Consider the following 15,001-nt stretch of genomic DNA (forward strand, 5'->3'; position numbering starts at 1 on the left):
CTGAGCCCCCATTAATTTGTACCCTGGCAATGCTGAACTTTTGTTTTTAGACCAGTGATATTGCAAATGTCATTTCACTATTGCTCTCTATAATGTCATTATACCTAGATTACCTACCCAACTTAAGTCACTGTTTGAATCAAGTTACACTTAATGTAGTCAACAAATACTATACAGAACACAGTGAGCTAACTAGACACCATTAAGGAAACATTCTTTCATGTCTTTTGTGGACATGAAAGAGAGAAGCAGGTTTGTGATGGGAAGGTTGCTGGTTTGAACCCCGGACAGGCAGAAAAATCTGGACAGGGGAAGTGAATAAGTAATGCAAGCTCCACCTTCAACACCAGTGTTGTAGCTCTCCAGTCCAGTCAGGGCTCTACGCTAACTTTTTTCCCAAGGAAAAAATTTAGGAGCACACAAAAATGTTAGGAGCACACAAAGAAACTACTAGACGCAAAGGATATCTGTTGTCAAGCTGCTTCTGTATGTTCCTGTATCTCACAATACCAACATTTAGACTTCGATACAGATAGGAAAGGTAATGGAATATATTATTAGATGAAAATTCTTTATATAATTCATTATAATTTAAACGCTATTGAAACGTATTCTGTTACAGCTGCTGAGCTATATACTATACAGCTACTGTCTATCAATATCTTCCTTTTGAGAGAGAGAGAGACACTGTGTAATATGAAATGACAATTGCGTGTTGACACGCCCACTACGCAAAACTAATACTCTCACACTGTGCTCCTAAATGATTTTTCTGGTTCCAGTCAAATACTCGCACAGTAGAGCCCTGCCAGTCTCAACACCAGTGTTGTAATCCTTCAGACCAGTCTCAAGACCAGTGTTGTGGTCCTCCAGACTGCAGACCAGTTTCAAGACCAGTGTTGTGGTCCTTCAGACAGTGCAGACCAGTCTCAAGACCAGTGTTGTGGTCCTGCAGACCAGTCTCAAGACCAGTGTTGTAGTCCTCCAGACTGCAGACCAGTCTCAAGACCAGTGTTGTGGTCCTGCAGACCAGTCTCAAGACCAGTGTTGTGGTCCTGCAGACCAGTCTCAAGACCAGTGTTGTGGTCCTCCAGACTGCAGACGAGTTTCAAGACCAGTGTTGTGGTCCTGCAGACCAGTCTCAAGACCAGTGTTGTAGTCCTCCAGACTGCAGACCAGTCTCAAGACCAGTGTTGTGGTCCTCCAGACAGTGCAGACCAGTCTCAAGACCAGTGTTGTGGTCCTGCAGACCAGTCTCAAGACCAGTGTTGTGGTCCTGCAGACCAGTCTCAAGACCAGTGTTGTGGTCCTGCAGACCAGTCTCAAGACCAGTGTTGTGGTCCTGCAGACCAGTCTCAAGACCAGTGTTGTGGTCCTGCAGACCAGTCTCAAGACCAGTGTTGTGGTCGGTGGTCCTGCAGACCAGTCTCAAGACCAGTGTTGTGGTCCTCCAGACAGTGCAGACCAGTCTCAAGACCAGTGTTGTGGTCCTGCAGACCAGTCTCAAGACCAGTGTTGTAGTCCTCCAGACTGCAGACCAGTCTCAAGACCAGTGTTGTAGTCCTCCAGACTGCAGACCAGTCTCAAGACCAGTGTTGTGGTCCTGCAGACCAGTCTCAAGACCAGTGTTGTAGTCCTCCAGACTGCAGACCAGTCTCAAGACCAGTGTTGTGGTCCTGCAGACCAGTCTCAAGACCAGTGTTGTGGTCCTGCAGACTGCAGACCAGTCTCAAGACCAGTGTTGTAGTCCTCCAGACTGCAGACCAGTCTCAAGACCAGTGTTGTGGTCCTGCAGACCAGTCTCAAGACCAGTGTTGTGGTCCTCCAGACTGCAGACCAGTCTCAAGACCAGTGTTGTAGTCCTGCAGACCAGTCTCAAGACCAGTGTTGTGGTCCTTCAGACCAGTCTCAAGACCAGTGTTGTGGTCCTCCAGACTGCAGACCAGTCTCAAGACCAGTGTTGTGGTCCTGCAGACCAGTCTCAAGACCAGTGTTGTGGTCCTGCAGACCAGTCTCAAGACCAGTGTTGTAGTCCTCCAGACTGCAGACCAGTCTCAAGACCAGTGTTGTGGTCCTGCAGACCAGTCTCAAGACCAGTGTTGTGGTCCTCCAGACTGCAGACCAGTCTCAAGACCAGTGTTGTAGTCCTGCAGACCAGTCTCAAGACCAGTGTTGTAGTCCTCCAGACTGCAGACCAGTCTCAAGACCAGTGTTGTGGTCCTGCAGACCAGTCTCAAGACCAGTGTTGTGGTCCCTCAGACCAGTCTCAAGACCAGTGTTGTGGTCCTCCAGACTGCAGACCAGTCTCAAGACCAGTGTTGTGGTCCTGCAGACCAGTCTCAAGACCAGTGTTGTGGTCCTCCAGACTGCAGACCAGTCTCAAGACCAGTGTTGTGGTCCTGCAGACCAGTCTCAAGACCAGTGTTGTAGTCCTCCAGACTGCAGACCAGTCTCAAGACCCGTGTTGTGGTCCTGCAGACCAGTCTCAAGACCAGTGTTGTGGTCTTTCAGACTGCAGACCAGTCTCAAGACCAGTGTTGTGGTCCTGCAGACCAGTCTCAAGACCAGTGTTGTGGTCCTGCAGACAGTGCAGACCAGTCTCAAGACCAGTGTTGTGGTCCTTCAGACCAGTGTTGAGTGTTGTAGTCCTTCAGACCGTGTTGTAGTCCTTCAGACCATGTTGTAGTCCTTCAGACCAGTGTTGAGTGTTGTAGTCCTTCAGACCGTGTTGTAGTCCTTCAGACCATGTTGTAGTCCTTCAGACCAGTGTTGAGTGTTGTAGTCCTTCAGACCGTGTTGTAGTCCTTCAGACCAGTGTTGTAGTCCTTCAGACCAGTGTTGAGTGTTGTAGTCCTTCAGATCGTGTTGTAGTCCTTCAGACCAGTGTTGTAGTCCTTCAGACCAGTGTTGAGTGTTGTAGTCCTTCAGACCGTGTTGTAGTCCTTCAGACCAGTGTTGTAGTCCTTCAGACCAGTGTTGAGTGTTGTAGTCCTTCAGACCGTGTTGTAGTCCTTCAGACCAGTGTTGTAGTCCTTCAGACCAGTGTTGTAGTCCTTCAGACCAGTGTTGTAGTCCTTCAGACCAGTCTCAACACCACATTTTGAAGGTCTTGTCTCGGAGACAAGTAGTAACCAGATGTAATGTCATCGTTATTGTCCTCCTGCTTATTATCATGATAAGACCCCCCCCCCCCCCATAGTCTCTAATCTAAATGTATTTAGCTAAAATCGCTTAATGTTTTAAATGTCTCCAATGCAATAGCCAATTAGCAGAGCATTTTTGTAAATCTTTTCAGCCCCAAATTTGATGGCAGACAGACAAAAATTCCAGTCATGGTTTTGAATTGAACTCTTATTGTTCCAGTCTCCATCTCGGACCCCTAAAGTCTTGGTCGTCACTCTGTCCTTTGGCAGACCAGTCTCAAGACCAGTGTTGTGGTCCTGCAGACAGTGCAGACCAGTCTCAAGACCAGTGTTGTGGTCCTATAGACAGTGTTGTAGTCCTTCAGACCAGTGTTGAGTGTTGTAGTCCTTCAGACCATGTTGTAGTCCTTCAGACCAGTGTTGAGTGTTGTAGTCCTTCAGACCGTGTTGTAGTCCTTCAGACCAGTGTTGTAGTACTTCAGACCAGTGTTGTAGTCCTTCAGACCAGTGTTGTAGTCCTTCAGACCAGTCTCAACACCACATTTTGAAGGTCTTGTCTCGGAGACAAGTAGTAACCAGATGTAATGTCATCGTTATTGTCCTCCTGCTTATTATCATGATAAGACCCCCCCCCCCCATAGTCTCTAATCTAAATGTATTTAGCTAAAATCGCTTAATGTTTTAAATGTCTCCAATGCAATAGCCAATTAGCAGAGCATTTTTGTAAATCTTTTCAGCCCCAAATTTGATGGCAGACAGACAAAAATTCCAGTCATGGTTTTGAATTGAACTCTTATTGTTCCAGTCTCCATCTCGGACCCCTAAAGTCTTGGTCGTCACTCTGTCCTTTGGCAGACCAGTCTCAAGACCAGTGTTGTGGTCCTGCAGACAGTGCAGACCAGTCTCAAGACCAGTGTTGTGGTCCTATAGACAGTGTTGTAGTCCTTCAGACCAGTGTTGAGTGTTGTAGTCCTTCAGACCATGTTGTAGTCCTTCAGACCAGTGTTGAGTGTTGTAGTCCTTCAGACCGTGTTGTAGTCCTTCAGACCATGTTGTAGTCCTTCAGACCAGTGTTGAGTGTTGTAGTCCTTCAGACCGTGTTGTAGTCCTTCAGACCAGTGTTGTAGTCCTTCAGACCAGTGTTGAATGTTGTAGTCCTTCAGATCGTGTTGTAGTCCTTCAGACCAGTGTTGTAGTCCTTCAGACCAGTGTTGAGTGTTGTAGTCCTTCAGACCGTGTTGTAGTCCTTCAGACCAGTGTTGTAGTCCTTCAGACCAGTGTTGAGTGTTGTAGTCCTTCAGACCGTGTTGTAGTCCTTCAGACCAGTGTTGTAGTCCTTCAGACCAGTCTCAACACCACATTTTGAAGGTCTTGTCTCGGAGACAAGTAGTAACCAGATGTAATGTCATCGTTATTGTCCTCCTGCTTATTATCATGATAAGACCCCCCCCCCCCCATAGTCTCTAATCTAAATGTATTTAGCTAAAATCGCTTAATGTTTTAAATGTCTCCAATGCAATAGCCAATTAGCAGAGCATTTTTGTAAATCTTTTCAGCCCCAAATTTGATGGCAGACAGACAAAAATTCCAGTCATGGTTTTGAATTGAACTCTTATTGTTCCAGTCTCCATCTCGGACCCCTAAAGTCTTGGTTGTCACTCTGTCCTTTGGCGGTTTCAACCACAATGCTACCCGACACGCATTGTTGGAAGAGCTACTGCCAGAGCAGTAGAAGCCTGTGGTTGTGCCGTCCAGCTCCCATGTGTGAATGTGTGTGAACTGTACGAGTATGAAGTTGCCTGGGCATTGCTGTAAAGAGAATCTACCCTGAGTAAATTAAGTCGTTTTTTTTTAATTTTTTAACACAGCCTTTTGTCTCCCTGCAGCCTGAAGCCGCTGGACATTGAGTTCATGAAACGGCTGCACGAGAAGGTCAACGTCATCCCGCTGATCGCCAAAGCAGACACTCTCACCCCAGAGGAGTGCCAGCAGTTCAAGAAGCAGGTCAGTGACTTCCACAGAGCAGCAGAGTCTCCCTCACTCCATGTCCCATACCAACTGTAACATAGAATGTAGCTTATCCCATCTGCATCTCTGGCCAAGTTAACTCAAACTGCATTCAATTTGACTGAAAAACATAATTATTTCTATTGAGTGAGAAGGATAATCCGTGTCTAGAAAGTTTTTTCTTTTGCTATTTCATGTAGAGTTCATTAGATTAGGTTGTGTTTGGTCCCATGTAGTTGTACTTCTGAAATGTGTCTTCGTCTCCCTCGTCTTTTGCACCAGATAATGCGTGAAATCCAAGAGCACAAAATTAAGATCTATGAATTTCCCGAGACAGACGATGAGGAGGAGAACCGGCTGGTGAAGAAGATCAAGGTAGATCATCTCCATGGCAACGCATGTTTTATATTGTTGTACACACACCGGAACTCATGATCTGTGCATTAAGCTAACTCTCCATTACCATCCAAGTGGTGTCATCATTTCACCTGTCAGTTTAATTTATTAGCTGCCTAAGTTTGTTTAGTTTAATAATTTAAATAACTCGCCAGTAGGGCTGCACCTAACGATAATGTTTTTAGTGATTAACCTAACTATAATTTCTGATTTGTTTATTAATCTAGCGACTAATTTATTGATTATTCTATAGATTTGTTCTTAATTATTTGATTCATAATTCAGATTTGTCAAAAGAAAGAAATGTAATTGTTGGTAGCCTAATTCAAGGGATGGATTGGATTAGTCTCGCCCCAATGACTTTGATTGACGGCCTAGTAGGTAGGCCCTACTGTGATATGCTAGATTTCATTCTGCCATGCTCCCTTTCCTGCATGCAGTTTACTAAACGAATCAAGGTGCACATGGATCTATAGAAGCTCCTGGAGAAGTTTTAGTTTTGAAGAGCCACAATTCTCACAATCTAAGAAACTCATTGCAGCTATATATCCAATTGTTGGATAGTTAGCTAACAAGCTAATGTTTTTAGCTACTCAGGAGATGCAGCCTTGAGTGATGCAGGAGGAGGAGAGAAACTGTCTTGTCGCTAAACCTTCAACTAATTCTGCTCATAGTCCTTGCTATAGTATAGGCTAATAATGCTATACAAATCCTAAACTTTTGGTCAATATCACATCACGCTGAATCCACTCAGGGATGAAAGCTGGGCACAATGTTCTTCTCTAATCACGCACTGCTGTGATAGTGAAGCAGCACAATAATAGCCACGGATAGTGCGAACGTTGTCATTGTGGGTGACTCTCTAATGTACATTATATAATCAATGATGTTGAGTAATCAGCCCTACTCGCTAGCCGCAGCTAATTGACTCATTTGCGCGCTCAACCTTCTCTCACTTGTCCAGGACAAGCTGCCGCTGGCTGTGGTGGGGAGCAACACTATTATCGAAGTGAATGGGAAGAGGGCCAGAGGACGACTGTATCCATGGGGAGTTGCCGAAGGTAGGAGGGGAACTGGGATTGGTCGGCCCTAGTCCAAAAATCCTTTAGTTTCTCCATATATATATATTTTTAATCTTATAGGATTACAAAAAAATTCCTTTCATGCCTGATCCTATTGAATTTTAAGTTGTCTTCCAATAGTCTTTCCAGTAGGATCCTCTTGTATTTTATTGTCTGTTGGATATTCACATTTTGACGAGACTTTTTATTGATAAAAAACGACAATATAACGGTACTGTAATGCAGTAAAACAGTGAAAGTAGCCTTAAACTATAGTGTAGTGTAGTGTAGCCTATAGTGTAACTAGGCATGTGCCGGTATGACATTTTGAGGGTACGATAATCTTGGGCAAAAATACCATGGTTTCACGTATTCGGTACGTAAAAGAAATCCCCCATTGAACAAAACGTATTACAGTGCACAATAAGCTTTTCTGTAAGTGTTATTTATGAATGTGTGAAGACTGTATTACACACAGAGGGAACTGTCTGACCACTTTCAAACTAAGTACAGAATATAAAATACTTCCAAATAAACTTTCATGATTATGAATATGTAGGCTACATGTCAAAAGGGCATTTTGCTAATGTAATCTACTTGCAAAGATGTGTTATAATATAGCCTAGTACTATTCTTACTATATTAAACTTTGGATTCATCTTTTGTGGTGGCTCAACATAATTCACACAGGGAACTATGTGTTGGGGATAATGGTTCCGCACAGACCATATTATTTGTTACATTGAGTGTCGGCAAACAAGCTCAGAGTGTCAACAGAGTGTTGACATTGAGTTGATGTTAGCTGCTAGCTGGCTACCCGAATCCACAACAGCCAAGCAGCTAACCGTACAAAATACAGTCTCAGCCAATCACATCGATTTGTACAGTTAGTTAGCTCCACTCCATTGTGAATTAAAAGGTAGTCAGCCAGCACAGCCCGTATTAGCAAGCTACAGTTGCTAGGTAGCTAACGTTAGCCAGCCTAAGATCGGTAGCTAGCTAACGTTAGCCACAGCTGCAAAACTAATTTCAATTATTCAATTATGTTATGAGCTATCAGTAGCTAACCAGCTAGATAACATTAGACAACGCCTTGTGTATTAAACTAAAGTGAATAGTTTACTGAGCCATTGTTTAATGCTTCAGTGATGTTAAAAAAGGAGCTGCACGCTTGCTATCTCCGGTGCAAATGAGACGGGTCTGTCAGGGGGAGGGCACTGCGAGCAGCGTATGTGCGTCAAGCTCACGTTTGATTGGTTAGAATGGTCACTATCAACTCACAAGGCACATACTGAGTGTTAGACAAACTAGCGAATGGACAGAGAAAGGGACGAGGGGAGGGGGTCGCACGAATGCTCCCAATTATATTTTGAGGTTGCACAGATAGAATTTCGGTCGCATATGCGCCCAAATCGGTCGCAATTTCGAGCCCTGTATATTATAGCTATAGATCTAATAATATAGTCGATTGCCATTGAGTTTCTTCCGGTCAAGATGCAAAAAACATAATTTTTCCATCCATACATTTCCGTTCAGCGCGGTCTGGTGTAATTTCCAAAATGCTTCGTAATGGCCGGCAACGTGTATTCTACTAAAAGCGTTATCGTTTCTTCCCTGGACTAGCTACTGTTCTCAAATCAAATTTAGATTATTATGTTTCATCATGGATGCCCCTCCGCGCTTTGATCGCTACCAACGGAACACGCCACACACACACACCACCATTTAGCCCTTACCTTGACCAGGATCTGTCCCGAAAAGAATATTCCAATTATCTGATCGCCATTCCAAGTACCGGTACTGATTGCGATCGTGTTTCCAACATAATCCAGCAATGAACATGAACACGGGGGGCCCGACCCTCGTCGATGCATGCGTTATAATCGCTTGCCCTGCCCGAGTAGTTAGACCCTGGCCGCAGATCGCCCAGACACCAAGCCACATTGTTTCAAATGGAGTGCAATAGTGGCCGCAAGGCGGCAGGTGGCGGTATTGGACTTTTGCGATCTCAGACCCATCCCCAGTGATAACACACAGCTGCCTGCATGTTTATGAATGGACATATCGAATAAAAGAAATAACGATCATAATAACGAGTATACTTGTTGTTGGCGTCCAACCATTGGCAGGCTGTAACGAGTATACTCGTCGTTGGCAATTAAAGAGTCCTGTATACATTTATGTATAGTCTACATTAATACAGTACTATTGTGATATATTAAACAGTCCTGCTGCAGTAGTGTCGCAATGGGACTGAGGTCAAATCCTTTTGTCAGACTGTGAGTTGGAGTCGTTCTGCTGTCATACTGGGCGATACGAGACTGTATCCTATGTTTATGCAATATGCAATATTTCAACATCACTTTTAAGCCGCTGGCCTTATATTCACATGCATGTATAGAAATGATTTTGGAGTTGTTAAACCAAGTTTGCTCACCCAATAGCTCCACTGTTTCTTTCCAAGTAATGTCTTCTCGGGGTCTGTCGTGGTATGTCTCGGATGATGCATAAAAAGGCATTCATTCTCATATCTCTCTAGATTTACTGGTACATATGCCTCTGGATCTCTGGCCCAGTTAGACTGCAACTGGCTTTTCTTTTCAAGCTTGCCACATGTTTTCCATTAGTGTGCTGAGCATACTGTCATTGCCTGCCGTGCTTCTATCAAGTAGAGCCGTGGCACCAGTCACACCGCACGACCTTAGTCCAAGATCTCGGACACTGCCAGGACTTTACTGGAGCCTACCTAGGACCTTTATAATGCAGTAGTACAGATGAAAGATTTGTCTACGACATGACATTTTTTTCTGAAATGGGCGAATGGCTGTGGGCGGCTTTAGATAGATATTATTTTTATTTGTCCACTTTCATCGAAATTTGTCTTTGGCTTCACCATGGTTGCAATCCACAAGACAAAACAATACAAACGCCACACAGACAAAAAAAAAAAAACAGCCCAATTGTACATAGGCAAAAAGAGAAACAACAACAAAAACAGGGACAGAGCTTCAGTTACCTAACCAGTACCATGGTTACAATTAAAATCTAAGAATTCGTCAGGGCAATGGCATGTGGGATGAAGGTCTTCTTAAATATTTTATTCTTATTTTTTTTTGACGTTTCCTGTGCTACAGGATGAGAAGAGGGTTCCTGATAGTTGATAAGAATGGATGAGTGAATGTAGGGCTGGGCGATAAAACGATAACGATAATTATCGCGATATATTTTAACACATTGGACGCCAGACCCTAGATAAGTCGGGTTAACTCGCCGAACGTTGGGCGTCATACCAGAGAAAAGTCGGGTTTTCATCGTTATTTCTTTTATTCAATATTTCCATTCATAATCCATCGAGGCAGCCTGATGTTATCATTGGGAATGGGTCTGAGATCGCAAGCGTCCAATACCGCCGCCTAATGCCTTGCGGCCGGTATTGCACATCCTTGGAAACCCTCTGTCTCAGCCTGTACGTCGGTCTAAAAAGTCCGGTCCGGGTTTTCCTTGTCAGGCATGAGTAACGTTTATAACACATGGATTGGGGAGACTCGAGCACCGCCTGTTCATGTGCTTTGGTGGATTATCTTGGCAACACAATCGACATCAATACTTGGAATGGCGATCAGATAATTGGAATATTCTTTTTGCAGTACATCCTAGTCAAGGTAATGGCTATATGCTATCAATCTTGCGTTGATCCAATAATTCCTTCCCCGCGATCGGAGCGTGTGTCTGTAATGTACTGTGTAACGTATTCCGTTGGTGACGAAGCATAGAATCCCCCCCACCCCCACCCTTTCATGCATGCATGATGAAACATAATACCGATAATCTAGCATTGATTTCAGATTGATTGTTGATCCAAGCGAGGAATGGCGAAAGAATAGTGGGATAGAGTTGGAAATAGAGATAACAGAGGAGGAATGGTATGACACATGTAAGACACAACAAACAACCACAGGATCAAGGATATGGAGGGAGTTTGGGTGGAAAAATATAATTAGATACTTTATAACACCAGAAATACAGGGCAATTACACACCAGCAAAGAAAACATGTTGGAGGGAGTGTGGACAGGAAGGGGCGAACCATACACGCATATTCTGGGGATGTCAGAAGATAAGGCACTACTGGGAAGAGATAGGAGGGATAATAAATGAAATAATAGGATACGAAATACCCCAGGGAGGCCAAGTGTTGTATTTGGGAAATCTGTCACAGGAAGGAATCCAAGGGGAAGACAAATATTTGATTAAGATATTGATAGTGGCAGCCAAGAAAGCTTTAACTAAACTGTGGTACAAGGTAGAAGTGCCGACAAAGGATCAATGGATAGAGTTGGTAGAGGGGATACAGGAAATGGAGAGAATCACACATCTGCTGAGGCTGCAAGAAGAAAAGTTTGAATGGAAATGGGAAGAATACAGGAGGGGAAGTAACGACATCACAGAGGTTTGAAAAGGATACAAGGAAATGAATAAAAATGTAAATAAATAATGCAAATGTAGAATGGACCGAAGGACCCATGTCACACTTTTTCTTTACTCATTTTTTGTCTATTTGTTTTAATTTATGTACTGTGTATTGTCTATGAATGTTGTCTATGTATGTTGTTGAAAAATGAAAATAAAAATTTAAGTTTAAAAAAAAAAAAAAAAAACGAGGAATGGCACGGTTCCTAGTGAAATGCACTAAACGCTGTTTAGCTGCGTTTCCTGGGATTACACAGAATTACTCTAAAACTATACTCGTATTCACCACAGTATAAAACCGGAATGTATGGATGAACATTTTCTGTTTTTTGCATTTTGACCGGAAGAAACTCAATGACAATCGACTATATTATTAGATCCATAGCTATAATATTTAATTTTAGCACTGCACCGGCATGTATCCCCATTCATTACAGCGCTGGCACACACGGCCATACGCCCACAGCGACCTCTGGCGCTGAACTAGTTAATAATCGATATTGATCGATAATGATCGTGAGTCTGCCTCAGGGCAGCTCTGGCTGCAATTGTAGCTTACCACCACCGGTATGACTGTGTATGAACGAATAATGGACTCTGTACGCGCTCTGGGGTCACTGGGGTGTCATGAAGAGCACTATATAAATCCAATCCATTATTATTATTATTATTATTATTATTATTATTATTATTATTATTATTATTATTATTATTATTATTATTATTATTATTATTATTATTATTATTATTATTATATTTATTTTGTTTGACCTGCAACAGGCCAGTTTTAAAACCAGAGACAGTGGACAGACTTGTCTTTCTTGCCTGCAACTTCAATTAATGGCTTTGCTTGTCCAAATGACAATACTGACCAAATTGAGATTTATTTTTCTTTCCATTTATTTTGTTTGCTTTCTAATAAAAAATACAGTTTGAAACCGTTTAGTGGTTTGTCCACCAAAAAAGCGCCAAAAGATAGAAAAGAAACTAGCAGAGCCAGAACTATTCAACTCCCCTGGAGCCACAGCCAGCAGAGAAGCCCGTTTATTTTCACTTTCAAACCAGCTGCAGCCTGAGAACTGGAGTGTGAGGGGCTGTAACACTAAAGATGGCGGCAACGACAAAGAATTGCTGCAAAATAAACATCTGTAAAAAATATATATATATATTTTTTAATACTTATAACAATATCGATAATTATCGATATCGAGTGATATGATAACATTATCATATCGTTATCGAGATATCATTTTTGGCCATATCGCCCAGCCCTAAGTGAATGATTGCAATTCTTTCTCTTCCCAGTTGAAAACAGTGACCACTGCGACTTCACCATCCTCAGAGACATGGTTATCAGGTACTGATTCGTAATTTTTTTTATGTTTGTTAATTTTTCATGCTGAATGAGATATTTCCTGAATAATTATAAGCACATCTCTGGTAAGAATTAGATTTAAAGAAATTCTTCTGCATTATTGCATGGTGGAAACGCGAAACAGATTTGTCAATGAAATCAACTAAACCATTAGTTGACAAGAATCTCTTTTGGCATCCCTATGATTAACCCTGTGATTAATTAATTGAATTTATTTTGCACTCAATCTCGCATATATCCAAAGGCTCTAAACTGTTTTGCATGCGTTCATTTAGTTTGACAGTTATTGAGAGTAATGAGATTGAATATCTCCTCCTGTGATGTCATCTGATTCCTTGTGTTGTGTCTCAATGAAATGGTGTAGATAAAAAATAGAGATACAGATTGCAATAAGGTTTGCAATTATTTCATTGAGCTGTAATTAACACAAGGATTCTGTGACCTCTGATGACATCACAGGAGGAGATATTCAAACTCATTATTCTCAATAACTGTCAAACCAAATGAATGTGTCAAACAGTTTAGAGCCTTGGGATATATGTGAGATTATGTGCAAAATAAATCGGCTTAACATTACAGCCTACCATATCTGTATTTTGGTGGATTTGTCTCTGTTTGAATGTCTTATTTATCAAGATCAACTACAGGATATATTTTATTCGATTTTATGTGATTTCTCTGTATTCTGGGTGTTGCAAATAGGAAATAAAGTATAAATCCAGAAGTTATCCATATTTAGCTGTGATCCATATTTAATATGACCAAGGTTTATTGATTCTCGTCCGTCCACCAGGACTCACATGCAGGACCTCAAGGGTGTGACCAACAACGTCCACTATGAGAACTACCGCAGCAGGAAGCTGGCCGCTGTCACCTACAATGGAGTAGACAACAACCGGGCTAAAGGACAACTGTCCACAAAGTACGTTGTTGTTGTTGTTGTTGTTGTTGTTGTTGTTGTAGTAAAGTTGGGATGTTGTAGTTCTGCTCCCTGTTCAGACATTACGTATATACCCACAACCAACAGTATTTCTCAGATACATGTGTAGATCTCAATGGGAATAGAATTCAATTAGTCCAGAATGGAGAAGAGGGGAGGGGGCATCTAATTTTTCATTTTTGACAATGTATCTTTGGTCCTGTATCTAAGGTCCTGAAACCTACCTATAAAAGACCATGTATTAAAACAGTCTTACATTTTCAAGCAAGGGAAGTCTAGAGTTAAAGGTTTTAACACAACAACACCTGTAATGTCCTGTTGATATGCGACTTGTAACAAATGCTCTGATTACACATACTGTAGGCTGTGGCCATATTGTTGACATCACAGACCTGAAACCGGTTGTACGTCTTGTGATATCATGCAAATCATAACCGCTGTTACTATTGTAGTAGCCTTTCATTGGATCACAATACAGATGGGTCAATCATATCAAATTGGTATGGAATTCTACTTCAAAACAGGACATTTTGTCACTTTCTCCCTCTCAGACACACAAGCAAACAGCTATCGCTCACCAAGCTGGAGCCTGTAGATCAGCTAATCAGCACCTTCACACTACTACTGCTGATGCTAACACAGCTTAGAATATGATTATACTAATGTAATTTTACTATAAGCTCAGCTCACAAAGTCAACGTTGGTGTTTTTGTCGCTAAGCATTGTCTCTGTTTGCTGTGGGGAAAAAAGTACCTTTGATTTGTAGATCACGACTGGTAGTAGTCAGTAGGGCTGGCCGATATTTTTATGTATATATATATCAAATAGTATCTGATGGACGGTGATATCGTATCATGGATTTCTTTACATTTCTTTAAATATCGAGAATTGTGATACAATGTTTCTGTTTTTTAAATCTAAAAAGCAAAAAGTAAGTATGATTTCTCACAAAATTATTGAGAATTTTTGATTAAAATGACTCAATTGATTGTATCACACTTCCTATTACCACGCAGGACCAATTTGGTAAACATCAATTGGATTATCGGACGTGATTTTCTATACCGGATCAGGTATCGTTATATACATTTAGACAAAAGGGCTTCTTAATATCGTGATCATTTTGGATATCCTATAATTTCTTTTCCATATCGCCCAGCCCTAGAAGTCGGTAGTTTTATCAATGTTTACTGCATGGTCTCATCACTGCACGCTGTGTGTGTGTGTGTTTCTGTTTGTTTTTTTTAGACTTGACACAGTTGAAGGAATGTAAGTGGTAATTTTTTACCCCTGTTCTCTCAGACCCTCCTCCTGTAAGACCTGATTGTACCCTCGTTTTTCTTCTCTCGTCATTGTTTTAAGGGCCCCCCCATCTCTCTCTCTCCCTCCCCTCATAGATGATTTTAAGAAACGTAAACATGGAAACATTGTACGTTTGGAGAATTGCTCGGGTGTCGTCCTGCATTTGTAAATGATCCCAAGACAATCCTCTCTAGTTTGGTAACTGTGCATATAAAGAAAGAACTTAACAAGACGCTGCATATTTCTTGCTGCTGCTTCTGCCATTCATACTACCATGCTAGCTTGTTGATGCTCTCGAGGCCACTACT

The 15,001-nt window shown here is 42.1% G+C and overlaps 1 protein-coding gene across 2 annotated transcripts in view; it reads left to right on the forward strand.

Annotated features, from left to right (window-relative positions):
* Positions 1 to 15,001, forward strand: part of septin7b (septin 7b) — a 38,294-nt gene that overhangs the window by 8,710 nt on the left and 14,583 nt on the right. The window contains exons 7-12 of one of the 2 annotated variants that reach the window (XM_084336355.1): positions 5,030 to 5,147; positions 5,433 to 5,525; positions 6,511 to 6,607; positions 12,382 to 12,433; positions 13,245 to 13,373; positions 14,640 to 14,660. In XM_084336355.1, coding sequence (XP_084192481.1) covers positions 5,030 to 5,147; positions 5,433 to 5,525; positions 6,511 to 6,607; positions 12,382 to 12,433; positions 13,245 to 13,373; positions 14,640 to 14,660 — 510 coding nt within the window. The remainder of the gene's footprint in view (positions 1 to 5,029; positions 5,148 to 5,432; positions 5,526 to 6,510; positions 6,608 to 12,381; positions 12,434 to 13,244; positions 13,374 to 14,639; positions 14,661 to 15,001) is intronic. The other variant, XM_084336356.1, reaches the window with a different exon arrangement.

The sequence above is a fragment of the Notolepis coatsorum genome (assembly GCF_963971535.1).
Source record: "Notolepis coatsorum genome assembly, chromosome: 19".
Lineage (NCBI taxonomy): Eukaryota > Metazoa > Chordata > Actinopteri > Aulopiformes > Paralepididae > Notolepis > Notolepis coatsorum.